The sequence below is a fragment of the Elgaria multicarinata genome, chromosome 3, assembly GCF_023053635.1.
Source record: "Elgaria multicarinata webbii isolate HBS135686 ecotype San Diego chromosome 3, rElgMul1.1.pri, whole genome shotgun sequence".
Taxonomy (NCBI): domain Eukaryota; kingdom Metazoa; phylum Chordata; class Lepidosauria; order Squamata; family Anguidae; genus Elgaria; species Elgaria multicarinata.
This window is the reverse complement of record NC_086173.1, coordinates 38,647,063-38,662,511: the sequence shown is the minus strand read 5'-3', so window position 1 is coordinate 38,662,511 and position 15,449 is coordinate 38,647,063. Positions and strand designations below refer to the sequence as shown.

Genomic DNA, 15,449 nt, shown 5'->3' with positions numbered 1-15,449 from the left:
TTACAAGCCTGAAGTTTGCCCCCCACCCCTCTAAATAAATCAGGAGCTGTGCTGGGATGCTTTAAATTATGTAGTGCTATCCTACACATTTTCTCATAAGTCTCACTGTATTCGGTGGTGCATACTCCCAGGCAGGTAAGTGTGCATAGGAGTGCTGCTCACTTACTTGGGAGTAAGTGCTATTGAACTCAGACTTGTATGGGATTGTAGTGTGTGATGCACTCATATATACATATAGAGAAAGAGAGGAAATAATTTTAAGTTTGGTTTTAAAGTTCTGTTTTGGTTCGTGATGGAACCAAAGCAGCTTTGCATATTAGAGAAAGTGAGACTGTAATCCTATGCACATTTATCTGGGAGTAAGCCCCACTGAAAATGATGGGATTTACTTCTGAATGGAGGACACGTATAGGACTGAACTATCAGTCTAGCTCTGGTGATGGTAGGCGGGCAAAGAAAATACGTGAGGAGGGTGCAAATTAGGCAGTACTTTGTTGCATGATCCCTCCGGATTCCCTTCTCATAATATTGTCCTGAGCCACCGCCTACGGAAGGTGTTAATTTTGCAACCCGAAAGGTCCGTAATGAGATTTTCCTCGTCTATTCCTTCGCTAATCTAATAGGGTCCCTGCTATTTCACCCACAAGTAATATATTCTCCCCGGAGCAAAATTTGTCCTGTGCACGCCGATCTCCGGACGCGCCCGATTCATAGTCGCCGTTTAGCCGAAGAACCGCCTTGATCATTTATTTAGCCTTTTCGAGCAAATGTATGAACAACCTTTAACTACAATTTGGAGCTCTTGCCCTATTAACATCTCTGGCCGTGCTAAACAAGATTTGCATAATTAATTCAAAACCGCATCGACTGTGGTCGGATGCACGGTAATAAGGACTCAGAAGTCTATCATCAAGCTGGGGAAAGGGCTTTGTAAATTTTGGTTCTGCTGCAAAACAAGAACAAGGCACGACCCAGATGGGACTCGAACCCACAATCCCCAGCTCCGGAGGCTGATGCCTTATCCATTAGGCCACTGGGTCACCCGGCAAAAAGTGGTGAACGCCGCATTCTAAGGGCCCCGCCCGACATTTCATGACTCCGCCCATCCTACGTCCATCCCTTTTCGCCTGATTCCGTCTTCAGACCCGACGAAATAAACCACGCCCCCTGCTTACTGTTCGCCTCGCGCTCTTACAGCAACCGCCCCCTCGATTCTCCCAGTCTACTAAGCTTTGTCTTGAGCGGATTCAAATACCAGCTACGTTCTAACGCCACCCCTAGATCCGCAGCCTGTACTGCGCATGTCAGGCTGTCCTCTGCCTGACGAGCGAAGCGGCGCGCTTACATGTGGGATGCCGACGGTGGGTTTCGGCGGCGCTGCGTCAAATCCAGTCTCGTGACCTGCTTGGCAACCGGGACGGCCTCCTGCTCACTCGCGCCCCCTTGCCACCGTAAGGCTCGTAAGCGCGAGATCGGTCGACCCCGTTTCCCGCCCTTTCCCTCACGATTTCGGGCTGTATTTACGTGTACCGAGTTTTACATTTTCCAGGGCTGTTATTCGAACGTGACGGACTTTTAAAAGGAGAGATTGGCAAGCCTAATTAACCACGTTTACTTTACTTAGACGTAAATCTCGTTTGGTGGGCTCCCCCCCCCCCCACCCCACAATTCTCCAAAACGCTCTGAATGGCTGAGACACAGTTCCCCGGTGATATTTCATTCGGGCAATTTCCAAGCCAAACGTATTTAATATAAGGTCGACCGAATTATGCGCCTTCATTCAAATTGTTCTCAAACAGAGAAACCCAGTACATGTCTACTCTGAAGTAAGTCCAATTTTAATCACCAGGGCTTATTCCTTGGTAAATGGGTACGATATTGCAGACAGGGTGCAATTCTATGCATGTTTAAACAGAAACAGTCCTACAACTCCCAGCATTCCTCCGAATAAGCAGGGCTGGCTGAGGAATGCTGGGAGTTGTAGGACTTCCTTTCTAAACATGCATAGGATTGCACATTTAAGAGAGTGTCAGTGAGACGACCTAATCAAAGGCATGTTTACTCAAAGGTAAATTCCTCTGAGTTCAGTGGGCCTTCCCTCCATTGTATACATAAGACTGCAGCTTTAGTTCCACACAAATTGTGTAGGATTGCAGCAGGTAATAATTCATAATCTGAAACATGTCTTGCAAATACCCTTAGGGTAGGATAGATTTTTTGTAAAAATCCAAATGTTCATTCTAGGCCATCTGTTGTATACTCAAATGAAGGCACAAAGTGCAATTTGAGGCTGATGTCCTATGTATGCCTATTTGATAGTAAGCCCCATTAAATTCAGGAGCCTCTGAACAAATTTGCATACAACTGGGCATTACTTCTAAAAAATGTCCTAAATGCTGCATTACTTAGTTTTAATTTGGATTTTTAAATTACTCTCCCACCTTTGTGTCCTGCGTTAACAGTATTCACAATTGATGTACTCCATACAATATTAGCATAGTTTTTGATAAATACTTTCAAGGTATCCCACTGGGTATTGGTAACCCTATCTTTTTTATTTGGTACATGTAATCTTACCTTTGGTTATGCCAGAGATGATCGTAGTACAGAAGTAAAGTTTGAATGACAGAATTTTGCTATCTAATAAAAGTCCATTAACCAAGTTTGTATTCTGAAGGTAGAACATGCTTTTTAATAAGCCCTCTTATTATTAAATGTAATAATGACATAGATCACTGCAAGGTCTTTCATGAAACTGGTTGGGTCCCCTGCAGCTTACTATCAACAATGAATAAGGGGGTTAAGAGGGATAGCTCCCAAATGCCCTACTCCTGGCAGAGTGGGCAGCAGGTAAAATACCTGGTAGACTGCCAGTACCAGTTAACATCAAAATCCAGCCAGGGGATTCTCAGAACTTTCAGGACACACTTAGGGCACAGAAATAAGGGTTCAATCAACCTGACACCCTCTGTGTCATGTCCCAAGCCCAAAAATTCTAAACAGTAGTAAGACCAAAGCAGAAGGCTCTGAATTCAGCACTGAGGCTTAATTGAAATAAACTACACACAAACTTTGGAATAGATATGAAGTTTATTAACAATAAGGAAGGGGGAAAGAGGTAGAGAAGACACAAATATCAGAGAAAACCCAGCGCAATCAAGAGAAACCCTTTAAACAATGGAGAAACCTTTTGGAACAATAGAGAAACTCCTGGCCCTTGAGATGTGTGAGGAGAGCTTCCACAATCACAGTCAGGCTGGATAACTACCTCGGAGGGGAGGTGGAATGGAAAGCTCTCACTGCAACCTAGCTGAAATCAGTCCATCTAATTTTGACAGAAATTCAGCCTGGACCTTGAATGTACATCAATGTACATTGATGGTGCTATATAAATAAATAATAATAATAATAATGAAGGCATGGAGACTAGAAAACTTTATGATAATGCACCCAGGTGCTTTTAATGAGTGTGTGCCAGCCCCTCCTCATGAAATGGAGATGGTTATCAACAGCTAAATCTCAAAAAGAAAATGGATTTCCTGACAATACCTATAATATAATTTCAGACTTTCAAAATCTCTCCTGCTGCCTGTTTGAGGGTTCTATGTATTTTGACAGGAAAAAAACTTACAACTCCCAGCATTCAGAGTCTGCTGGCTGGGGATACTGGGAGTTGTATGACATTTTTAAATGTCTAAATTATTATTTATTATTTATTTATATAGCACCATCAATGTACATGGTGCTGTACAGAGTAAAACAGTAAATAGCAAGACCCTGCCGCATAGGCTTACATTCTAATAAAATCATAATAAAACAATAAAGAGGGGAAGAGAATGCAAACAGGCACAGGGTAGGGTAAACAGGCACTGGGTAGGGTAAAACTAACAGTATAAAGTCAGAACAAAATCAAGTTTTAAAAGCTTTAGGAAACATGCATAGGTTTGCTCCCTGATTCTTATAAACCCCCAGTTTAAACAGTCATGTATTTATTAAATTATACGCTAATCCAAGTTTTATTTTACAATGTACATTTTTAGTTTTCATTTAACTGCTAAAGAAAATTTGAATCCCAAATGTAAATACTCAAGCTGCTATCCACACCAGTTCAAAATCTTGATAGCTGTGAACCTAGTTTAGAAGAAGTAGATTGTGAGGTGTATTTTGACAATCCATAAATATTTGTATTGACATATTTGCTTGCATACTTCCTTTTCATGTGCATGTGTGTTTAAATTGAGTGTGCAGTTTAGCTAATATACATTTTATATGCCCTTCATAGTAGGCAATGGAAATTATAAAGGCACTTTTATTATATGTGAAAATAACCCAGTAATGTTTCTGCAACATAATTGTATGGTCAGCAAACACAGCATCATTTATTAACCCAATCATATTTAGAGAACAAGTTGTAGTCAAATAATTTAAATTGAGGTGAACAGGATCTGATGTTAATGCACAGAACTGATTCAATACTTTCTCTAAGAATTTTCAGCCCAGCGTGTTTTATTTAGAAATAATAATAAATTTATTTGTTACCCGCCTCTCCCTCTGGATCAAGGTGGGGTACAACACAGTAAGTGTTGTATAAGTTTCACTCAGTCACTAGTACTTTTAAAGAGTATTGAATGGCACAATCCTATACATGTTTCGACAGAAAAAAAATTCCTACCAGCATGGCAGTTGTAGGACTTTTTTCCTGTCAAAACATGAAAAGGATTAAGCCCTAAACCTGTTAGAATTACTTTAATTTTGATGTTTCCCCGAATCTGGAGGTGAAATCCTCCTAACTCTTTATGCCGTTCTGTCCCCAGCATCCAGTCAGAGATCTATCCAGATTCGTGTGACCCAGGGCTAAGCATCAATATGGAAATCGCTTTTTATTTCAGAGCAAAAGCAGTCGAACTCCATAAAAGAAACTGCACCTTTAAACAGTGCTGTCAATTAGCATTACAGAGAAAAGGCAGCAGTCTTTTCATTACTTATGTTAATTTTCTATCCCATCGTCTCTCTTCCCACTTAATAATAGTAGATGCTCTTATTTTTCATTTTTTGCATTCTTTTGCTTCTGCTAAGTTCGCGATCAATGGCTTCAGAAATGGCTGCCTGTCTGGGAGTGCAAACATACAGGAGGGGTTAAACACCTGTCAGGCCACCGACAGCAGCATGGCTAGCAGATTGCATTAGCAGCTTTCAGTGCCACTAATTGTTCAGACTCGTTTTATCTCACGGAATATTTTAGAAGGAACCTGCCCACAACTATCAATCCTACCACAACACGCCCAGTCTAGATTCAGATTAAAACATTGAACGCTGGGACGTATAGCGTTTGCCGCCTAAACAGTTGCATTGTATGCTGGGATATGTAGTCCTGAGGCCCCGCGGGCCGCGCGCATCGGCGTTAGGTGTAATAATCGCGAGAACTCTGGATCATCGGACGTCCCTCCCTCCGTTAGGAGCGCGAGGTTGGAGCTTATTATTTTTTCAAATTGACCAATAAGGGCTTTGGTTTGACTCGAACTCACCAATGAGAGAGCGACGGCGTTGGAAGTTTAAATCGCACCTCGCGGGGGCGGAGGGAGAGTAGGAGCCTTAACAGAAGCAGCAGACACAACGTGTTTGGGCGCTGGCTGCGTTGAGTGGTTTGGTCAGTTTGCTGTCTGGAGCTGGAGAGACGGGAAGAGGCGGCAGTTGCTCTTGTGAGTGGGAACGTGTTGAAGGCCTGTTGGGGCTAAAAGTGGGGGAATGTGAATGTGTTGAGTGCTCTGTGGAGAGGTATGGTAAGGACAAATGAGGAAGAGGACTTAAAGGGCTTCCAGCAAGGTTCACGTAATACATTCATTTCTACTCTTTCTCTCCCTTCTCGTCTCGCTTCCTTCCTTTATTTATTTAATAAACCTAAAGCCGATTATTTCAGTGAGTGGAACAAGGCGTTTTGGCAATATAATTCTCCATTGCCTAGATATTGGGGGGGGGGCCTGTTACGCCCAGGAAACTTTCCCCATGCGTGTGTTTTAAAGGGGGCTGCCGGTGGAAAAGAGGCGTAAGAAGCGGAGTGAAGTCGGGTTTATGTGCAACTCGCCACACCACCGTGGCACTACCTCGGAGGAGCAATAATTGCGGAGAGGGTTGCGGTCCTAACGCAAGAGAGAGAACAGTACAACGTCACGGGGCTGAGAAAACGCTGTTACTTTTTAAACCGTTATGGAGTGTTAGGTTCCTAACCGTAATAAAGCGGTTCATTCTATTAAAGTCCCAGTGATAGTACTAATCACTGCATCTCCTCCTCTCTTTATTTAGAGAAGTAAAACATGAAACAACGTCTGTGGCGTTTGTGATTGCTTGTACACGTAAACTTATCCTAATGGAATGCATTGGTGAACCAGAAGTTAACATTGTTGGGGGGGAGGGGCAGGGGTTCACTAAGCTGTGTGAAACAAAATAAACCTTATTCTCGTCAGCCTTATCAAATGAATCGGTCTTAAGTGTTTGCAAGTGGATTGCAAGTTCCCAAGGCTGTAATCCTAGGGACACTTACTTGGAATTTAGAACCATTGCAATCAGGGGGACTGAATTTCTGAATGAACATGTTTTGGGGTTGGATTGCTACTTGGCTCCCAAATTGCATTTTATTTTTCCTCCCCTTGGAGATAGTTGGCAACCAAGTTAAATTGATTAACTTCATTAATCAATTGTGGTTCTTGAATTGTAAGGTCTTGCTATTGTTGCAGCTCAAAACCTTAACTTCTAACAATAAAATTTCTTTGTAGATTTCTTTGTAGATTTGAAAACTTTTCTACATCAAGATAAAAATGTCTACCAATGAAAATGCCGCTGGAGCAGCCGCCCGTCTGAACAGATTCAAGAATAAGGGAAAGGATTCCAGTGTGAGTAACTTGCCAGTTGAAAGTAATTTTATGTCTGTAGTTGTAGCTTTTGTTTGGATTTTAAATGCTTTGTTTTCACCAGGAAATGAGGCGGCGACGGATGGAAGTCAATGTGGAACTGAGGAAAGCCAAAAAAGATGATCAGATGCTTAAAAGAAGAAATGTTGGCACTTTCCCTGATGATGCCACTTCCCCTCTGCAGGAAAACAACCGGAGCAATCAGGTAAGCACCTGGTTCAAATGAGTTCAGAGGCTTTTTGTCTCCATTTCTAGTTATCTTGGATGCCTAGTTAAAAAGCATAATGCAGGATGCTGCCTTTCAGGCAATTGGTCCATCTAGCTCCAGCATTTTGGGCAGGAGTCTTTCCCACCCCTATCTCAGGAGGTTATTTTGCATGTAAACCATGTACCCTACCACTGAGCTACAGTCCCTCTTTACTTAGGGACTTGCTTAGCTAGCATGGATTTGGAATATGGAGTAACAAACTCTTGGCCTACATTTGTTAGAATTTTAAGGACAAAATAAATTTAAGTGTTGTTTGTATTGGAAACCATGGGTCTTCTCTATTTAGGACTAATGGGTACAAATCCTATATTTGAAACAATGTTGTGAAGATGTAATTGTGATGTTAATCAAGGATATTAATAATTATTAAAGAAGCTTAATATAGGTATATAAAGATTTTGATTCTCTTGTAGGCCACTGTCCACTGGTCTGTTGAAGACATTGTTAAAGGCATCAACAGCAATAATTTGGAAGTTCAGCTGCAAGCTACACAGGCAGCCAGGTAACCATACAGAGGCAATACTGTTCCTTGTACCTTGCATATGAGCAAGCTAGTGCCTGAGGGCAAGAACAAGACACTGAATATAATTTGAGGCTTCATTCAGACTAGTGTGAATAGATTGCTAAGAATTTTACCCAATTCTCAGTGCTGAAGACAAACCCATTTCCTCTTTTAAACATAGCCAGATGTTTAGCTAAATAAACTTTCCACGATGTTGTTTTGACCTAAACATTAAATGATTGAATGTATTAGTGGATATAGAGGATAATTAAAGCTATATAGCACAAACTGAACATACATTGGAGGATGACCAAATAAACTTCAACTCATTGTCTGCTTATCCCAAAAGCTTAGCATGGATAACAGTAAAACTGAAAAAATAACTCATATAGCTAAAACGTTAGGACAAAACCATGCTTAGATTGCATCAGACAAGCGTCTGTCACTATGCTGATACAAGGTAATAATGAGAGACAGAGAATGTCTCTCCAAAAACACTAGCTGTGAATAATCAGAAGCTAAGGGTTCAGATTTGGGACAATTATGCATTGCTGGAAACTAGTACCAAAGCCAAAAATTGATGCATTCACCTCATCAATATTATTGGAATAAGAAATTCAAAGTCCCATGTGCAGGAGTTGGCATGTTTGCTGCAGCACATTAGGCTGATAATGGCCACCATGGTGGTGCTTGCAGTTAATGCATAGTATAGAACTGGGGCTAATAACTATTTATATTGGATAGTGTACTATTGTAATTATCTAAGGACTCTGTCTTTAGATCTGCCCCTCCCCTCCAAGTGCCACCTCCAAGAGAGGCATGGAAGGTGGCAACAAGGCGTGACCTCCTGACTCTGAAATGAGCTCCCCACTGAGGCCTGCCTTGTACTGACACACATTTTTTTGGTGCCAGGAAAAGACCACCCTCTACTCCCAGGCATTTAATGGTGGCATCTAAGTGCTCTTTAGAATTGGTATATTATGAAAATCATTGTTTATTTAAATTGTTTCTTAGCTGTTCACATTGTTTTAATTTTTCTATGTTAAATTTTAGACTAATTTTATTATGTTGTATTTTTATGAACTGTATGAAATTTATGAATTGTCAGCTATGGGGCAGTAGGATGATGATGCTAGACTAATGCAATTTGTACTCTCTTTGTTCATAGGAAACTGCTATCCCGAGAAAAGCAGCCCCCTATAGACCAGATAATCAGAGCAGGCTTGATATCAAAGTTTGTGTCCTTCTTGGGAAATACAGATTGCAGCCCTATTCAATTTGAATCTGCTTGGGCACTGACCAACATTGCATCTGGCACATCAGAACAGACAAAAGCTGTAGTAGAGGGTGGAGCAATCCCTGCTTTTATTTGTTTGCTGGCTTCTCCTCATACTCATATCAGTGAGCAAGCTGTGTGGGCTTTAGGAAATATTGCAGGTATGTCAATACAACTGAAATGCACATGGATACTTATTTCTTGCAAGAAATGTTCATGCAAAGTAAAGAAATAGAGCAATTCATTTGAAACAGGATACACTATTCTTCTATGGAATTAATTTCAGTAAATAACTGCACTCCTGCTAATACTACTACTTTGAAGAATGTAATTCTATACCAATAGCCATGCTAGCTGGGCACACATGGTTGGAGGTAGTCCAGCATATCTGAAAAGTACCAAGTTTGGGAAGGTGTTCCTATACCAACAGCCTCAGCTTTGATATCTGAATACAGTGTTTAAGATTTAAAGGAAATTTTGCTTAATTACAAAATTTTGTGGGAATCTTTGATGAAATTCATAGCTTTTAATAGCAAGAGTTAGGGTGGCAGGGAAAGCGGGTGAGTTTTTGAGTCACTTGAGGGGCTGGGGTGTGTGTCAGCCACAGATACTACATATGCTGTAAAGCTTAAGACTAGAGCTGCAAACATGTCCTCATCCTTGGTACTCTTCCACACAGGGTGCTTAATGTAGGAATTCTGCAAATTCTAAACCACAGCACCCTGAAATAGGTGGTGGAGTTGGACTCTCTACACTACTTTACATGGCCTGATCCAAGTGTGTAGTTTTATTGATGTTGAGAAATTATTTCTAAATGATGGCATTTGATGGCCAAAATCTGTAACTGCCATATGGCTTGGCTGAGGAGTCCTGATAGGGACTCTTGTTGTATCATTCAGCTGAGCTATATTGGAAGCTGATCTGATACTGGATTGGCTGCAGGCCTTCTCTTCTCCACCCCAAAGTGCCTTTCTATGGCAATTGCACTGTGCTTATAATTCTTGAAGGAAAGCCCAAGTCGTCCTGTGATGGCATTCCTACCTTGACAGAGAAGTGACTCTGGTTTTCTTCGTCTACATCTAACAATCCTATCTCAATCTCTGTCTTCAGGTGATGGTTCAGCCTACAGAGACTTAGTTATTAAGTATGGTGCACTTGACCCACTTCTGGCTCTGCTTGCTGTTCCTGATCTATCTTCTATAGCTGTAAGTGTGTGAGCATTGCTACAGCAATTGTAGTACTACAAATAGCTATATTAAAAGCAGTAGTAGCATTACTAAACCCATTCCCTAATTTTCTTTCAGGTTGGCTACTTGCGCAATGTAACCTGGACCCTGTCAAATCTCTGTCGTAACAAGAACCCTGCACCACCCATAGAAGCCATTGAGCAGATCCTTCCTACGTTAGTTCGCCTACTGCACCACCATGATCATGAGGTTTTGGCAGACACCTGCTGGGCCATTTCTTACTTGACTGATGGCTCAAATGACAGGATTGAAGTAGTAGTAAAAACTGGGTTGGTGTCTCAGCTAGTGAAGCTTCTGGGCTGTGGAGAAATTCCAATAATGGTAAGATGGCTACAAGCAAAATGAATGTAGGTTATGCACTATACATAATTCTTTATGTGAGCTATTCCAGCTAGATCTTGGCTGTTAAATATATCTACTTTCATTAAATCAGCAGATTTCCTGAGACGTGTAGCTTTTAACATTACATTTTGCTGCAATGTTCCCTGGCTAGAAAGAGTTTTAATAAATTAATGTAGCTTAAACGAAGGCTTTGTTATGTGCTGCTACAATAATGGGAGACACGACTTCTCTCGCTAACACAAGTTGGGCCTAATTATTTCCCCTGTATGTATGTCGGCAGTAAACAGCATAATTATTTATTTATTTTAGCACTTAGAAATCACAATTTTCTAAACACTGTACAGATATTAAAAGAGAACAGTTCCTGTCCTGTTCTAGTAGATATGATACACAGTCTTGTAGATATGATACAAAAGGAATAGGGAAGGAAAAATGAAGCAAGTATTGGAGCAGCTGCTCTTTCACTTAACAAATGGATGGGGCCCTTCTTGCCATGATCTTCATGGGAAGCAGCAGGGTAACTGGCGCTTCTTCATACTATTGTCAAAAGAAACACCTAGGTCTGTGTCTTACTCTTTCTCTCTGTTGTAAGGGAAATGGTCTGGGAAAAGCAACCGTGTATAATGCCTACTCCATGACATTGGGGAGTCGAGCATAGGGTGGAGGATAGAATGTTGGGAAAGAGCAAGGGAGGGGATAGAGAGGTATTGGGGGGAGGTGAGGAAGGTAAAGAGATCTGAGGAGAAAGCAGATAGACAAGATATCAGAAAATAACGGAATAGTGGACACTGAATAGTACTGAAAAGAATATTTGGTATATTTATATGTCACTTCTTTTCAGTAAAGTACTCCAGGTCACTCTCAATAAGCATTAGCTTATTGAAAGACACTGAAAAACAATTTGTTACAGAAGTCAGTTAAAAAACAAATACAAAAGCTATTCACTAAATATAAAGATCAATAGTGCAATGAAACAAGTACTGAACAAAATCAAAATTAATAGGTCAATAAAACCTCCAGTAAAGACAACCCACATTACTAATGCTCCTACTACACTCCAGCAGTTCAGACAAGGTGGGTTTCACCAAGTTAGATGTCTCACAGCTTATTCCCCTCATCTCTCTTCTAGAAGAGCAGCAATTATTTATTTTATTTATTTATTTATTACATTTTTATACCGCCCAATAGCTGAAGCTCTCTGGGCGGTTCACAAAAATTAAAACCACAGTAAAACACCCAACAGGTTAAAACACAATTATGAAATACAATATAAATACAATTATGGCAAGATTTCTTCCTCCTGTGTTCCGACTGCTAGTGCCGGTCTTATCCCAAGGACTGGCTGCTCTCCATAGGAACATAGTCTGATCTCGTATAACGTGGCTGCCTATTTGTCTTGTCCATGAAGGGATTGAACCTGGAATGTTCTGCATGTAAAAACATAGGCTTTACTACTTCTACGCTTGGAGCTAGGTCAATTTCATTTGTTACAATTATTGGCTAGAGGTCTAATTCATACCAATACACTCACTAGAATGCGATCCAGACACATTGTCAGCACAGTGTGTTGCTGTTATATTGCTACCACCAGGGTACAATTTAATGGTTGTACCAGGGAAGGAAACTTTGTCTGACTGCCAATTCTCATCAACCTGGTCTGATAATGCCCAGGAGGTTGAGAAATACGAACTGATCTGGCAGTGGCATTCTTGTGTATATCTCCTCTTAATGGAGTGGGAAGATTAAGTAAGGCATGAAGCACTTAATCTTGCTGGAGAACTTCACATGTACACACTATGAAGATGCTGCAAGAGCTCATTTGGTTTAAGATTATTTTATTGAGTAAAATGGGTCTTCTTTTCTTTCTTTTTTTTTTTTTTGCAGTAGCCTTGTACTGACTGATCCCCTCATTAATTCACTTTTAATTCACTTTAATTCACTTTTTTCCAGACTCCTTCATTAAGGGCCATAGGAAACATTGTAACTGGGACTGATGAACAAACTCAGATTGTAATAGACTCCGGAGCACTTGCTGTTTTTCCAGGCCTGCTTATTCACCACAAAAACAACATCCAAAAAGAAGCTGCATGGACCATGTCTAACATTACTGCTGGCCGGCAGGACCAGATCCAGAAGGTTGTGGACCATGGGCTTATCCCATATCTTGTTGGTATCTTGAAAAAGGTAAAAAACTTATACTTTTTGTCCTCTATGCCATTGCTGCCTTAGATGAACCTTGGCTATAAGCTTAAAAAGAGAAGTTGTATATGGTTAAATGTGTGTGAAGAGAAACTTAAGCTTAGTTCTAAAACTCATTCATGCTCTGCCTAGAATTTTTCTTTAACATCCTGTAAATAGACAAATGTCCAATTATTTGCAAAGCCTAATGGCCATTGAGCAGAGTTCTGCTTAGAACACTCCTGCCAGCAGCAAGGAGAAGCAATTTTGGCCAATTTCCCCCTCTTCCTACAGCTCTTGTTTTTAATTCTCCACTCTTCCAGAGGATCTCCCAGCTCTTCAGAGCAGGTTTTCAAGGGGCATAGGGAACAGCAGCAGGAGGAAGAATCAGTGAAAATAGTCTCCTTCATTCTGCCAGTGGAAATGCTCTGCTAGATCAGAAGCCTTTTATGGAACAGAAGGAAGTTTCACATGTGCACATAGAAGCAGATGGGTTCCTTCTGTCTGTGGGTGGCACTTGCTGCATCCAGCACATTATGTATACCTTAGCAGATCGAAGAGTACTTAAATTTATTTTAAGAGAAAACACATATTTGAAGGTTGCTGTTTTTGTGGGTTTTTTGGTAAACCAACGAATGCTAGGAATGAAGATGCAAGCTAACTTGTATCGTTCTTGCCAGCTCACATACAGATGAAACTAGAATCCATTACTTTATGGGTTTTTTAAAGAAGCCTCTCTTTGGGAATAGAAATTGTATATCAGAAATGCCCCAGCTTAATATTGCACACAGCACCTTCATTTAATATTTGGTCACATAGAAAGCCCTTTGAAGGGTTTAACAGAAATTGTAACACTGTTACATCACTATATAGAGTTTCATTGATGTTAATAACCATTTCCCCCAAATTTGAACTTTCTCACATTAGGCCTTGGCATCCAGGCTTCCCCTGGACTTCTTCCAGGCTACACAATTGTGGTTTCCATAATACTGTGTATTTTTTAAAAAACAGGGAGACTTCAAATCTCAAAAAGAAGCTGTATGGGCTGTGACCAACTTCACAAGCGGTGGCACAATTAGCCAGATCATATACCTTGTTCAGACTGGTGTGTTGGAACCATTGTTGAACCTGCTGATGGTTAAAGACAGCAAGACCGTCCTAGTAATTCTGGATGCCATTAGTAACATCTTTATGGTAAGTTGACGAAATCATTTAGCAGTATTGAAGATCACTCAGCCTAACAGTTTTTCAGAGGGCTGAGCAATTCTCTACTATGCTTAACAGGCTAGTTCTACCAAACATAAAGTATCTTTAATCTCTTTAGGCGGCTGACAAAATAGGTGAGACTGAAAAGCTTTGCATTGTCATTGAAGAGTGTGGCGGCTTAGATAAAATTGAAGCTCTACAATCCCATGAAAATGAACAGGTGTACAAGGCAGCTGCAAATCTGATTGAGAAATATTTCTCAGCGGAGGTGAGTAAACTGCCAGCAAAATAACCGTTCAGAGTGTTCAATGACTGCAGTGATGCCACATCAAGATACGTGGCATTGAGCTTATATGGGCTTAATACAAATTGTGCGTGTGCCTGGATGCACAGATAGTAGGATATTACTAATGCTATTATATGGATTTGGCTGACTGTTAAATATGGCCCTGCCAAAGGCTATCAGGCAGCGAAGATAAGAGATGGTTGTGGTAGATGTGAAACCTCATTCTGCAACTTGATATGTATTGATATGCATTCATCAAATTATACCTAATGGGCACAAACTGTTTGGCCTCGGCCATCCTATAGGCTACTATAGCTATGCTGTTTTAGTATTGTGGTTATAGCATTTTCGTATCCTTACTGCTTCTACAGGAAGAAGAAGATGTGAATGTTGTTCCAGAATCAAGTGCTGATGCATACACTTTCCAGATTCAAGACAGTAGTGATGGCTTCAACTTCTAGATCTTTTATATGTCACAACATCCAAGTTCTGATCTGTCTTGTCTGTCTGCTCTCTCTTTTATACTGCCTTTTTTTTCTTTGTGAAATATGAAGTAGCACTTTGTTGCAACTGAAACTACTTGAACAGTTCACAGGCTGGGTTCATGCCCTGTGAACTAGCTGTCTTCCTTTTCCTGTGTTTCATTTTGGGTTTTTTTTGTATACCTGTAAATTCTTCAGTTCTGTATCTCTGAACAAGCCTTCAGTGATGGATTTACCTAGATTTTGGCTGTCAATTCTATATTGGAAAGAATGAAACAGCATAGGGGACATAGATCTCCTGATAACTGCCTGCTGAACATTCACATTGGCTTGCAGAACTTGAAGCTGTGTAGTCACATCCTGGCAAAATGGCCTCCAAAGGAGTTCCTGCCACCGAAAGCTAACTCTGCTTTCAAGATAAATCCCTCAAAATGATTTTAAAGAGTACTTGTTGAAATGTAATAAACTGGTATCTGAACATAACGTCAATTGAAATGTCTTCCTTGAAGATGCAAAATAATTGTTCTTGCTAATTAGAAAAACTGGAATATCCAAAATACAGTGTAACTCTTGATATTGCCACAGCTATATAGCTTGCAGTGAAGTTACAAACAGAAGCTTTCTTGTGTGATAGTGTTACAAATTGCTGGGATTAAGGGATGAGATACAGCTAAGCATAAAACCTTTATTTAGATAAAATGCAGTTGAATTCAGTCTATTCAGACACTTTTCAAATACACATAAGTAGTTCCCAAAG

At 40.6% G+C, this 15,449-nt stretch overlaps 1 protein-coding gene and 1 non-coding gene across 3 annotated transcripts; one reads left to right on the top strand and one right to left on the bottom strand.

Annotated features, from left to right (window-relative positions):
• Positions 1 to 967: 967 nt before the first annotated feature.
• On the bottom strand, positions 968 to 1,040 carry TRNAR-CCG (transfer RNA arginine (anticodon CCG)). Its single transcript has one exon. It is a non-coding gene; the product is annotated as a tRNA-Arg (tRNA).
• Positions 1,041 to 5,602: 4,562 nt separating this feature from the next.
• Positions 5,603 to 15,175, top strand: KPNA2 (karyopherin subunit alpha 2). Of its 2 annotated transcripts, none has more exons than XM_063120013.1 (11): positions 5,603 to 5,699; positions 6,783 to 6,887; positions 6,970 to 7,110; positions 7,587 to 7,675; positions 8,844 to 9,112; positions 10,062 to 10,156; positions 10,256 to 10,519; positions 12,491 to 12,724; positions 13,730 to 13,912; positions 14,043 to 14,192; positions 14,582 to 15,175. In XM_063120013.1, exons 2-11 carry the CDS (start codon positions 6,813 to 6,815, stop codon positions 14,669 to 14,671), a joined length of 1,590 nt encoding a protein of 529 aa, XP_062976083.1. In that variant the 5' UTR covers positions 5,603 to 5,699; positions 6,783 to 6,812; the 3' UTR covers positions 14,672 to 15,175. The 2 variants fall into 2 exon arrangements, with proteins under 2 accessions (XP_062976083.1, XP_062976085.1); XM_063120015.1 differs by having other exon boundaries at positions 5,617 to 5,699; positions 6,771 to 6,887.
• Positions 15,176 to 15,449: the final 274 nt, after the last annotated feature.

Coding starts and splice junctions, on each gene's coding strand:
- KPNA2 (XM_063120013.1), top strand. CDS start 6,813: ATGTCTACCAATGAAAATGCCGCTGGAGCAGCCGCCCGTCTGAACAGA. Junction 7,111..7,586: donor AAAACAACCGGAGCAATCAG/GTAAGCACCTGG, acceptor ATTCTCTTGTAG/GCCACTGTCCACTGGTCTGT. Junction 13,913..14,042: donor CCATTAGTAACATCTTTATG/GTAAGTTGACGA, acceptor TAATCTCTTTAG/GCGGCTGACAAAATAGGTGA.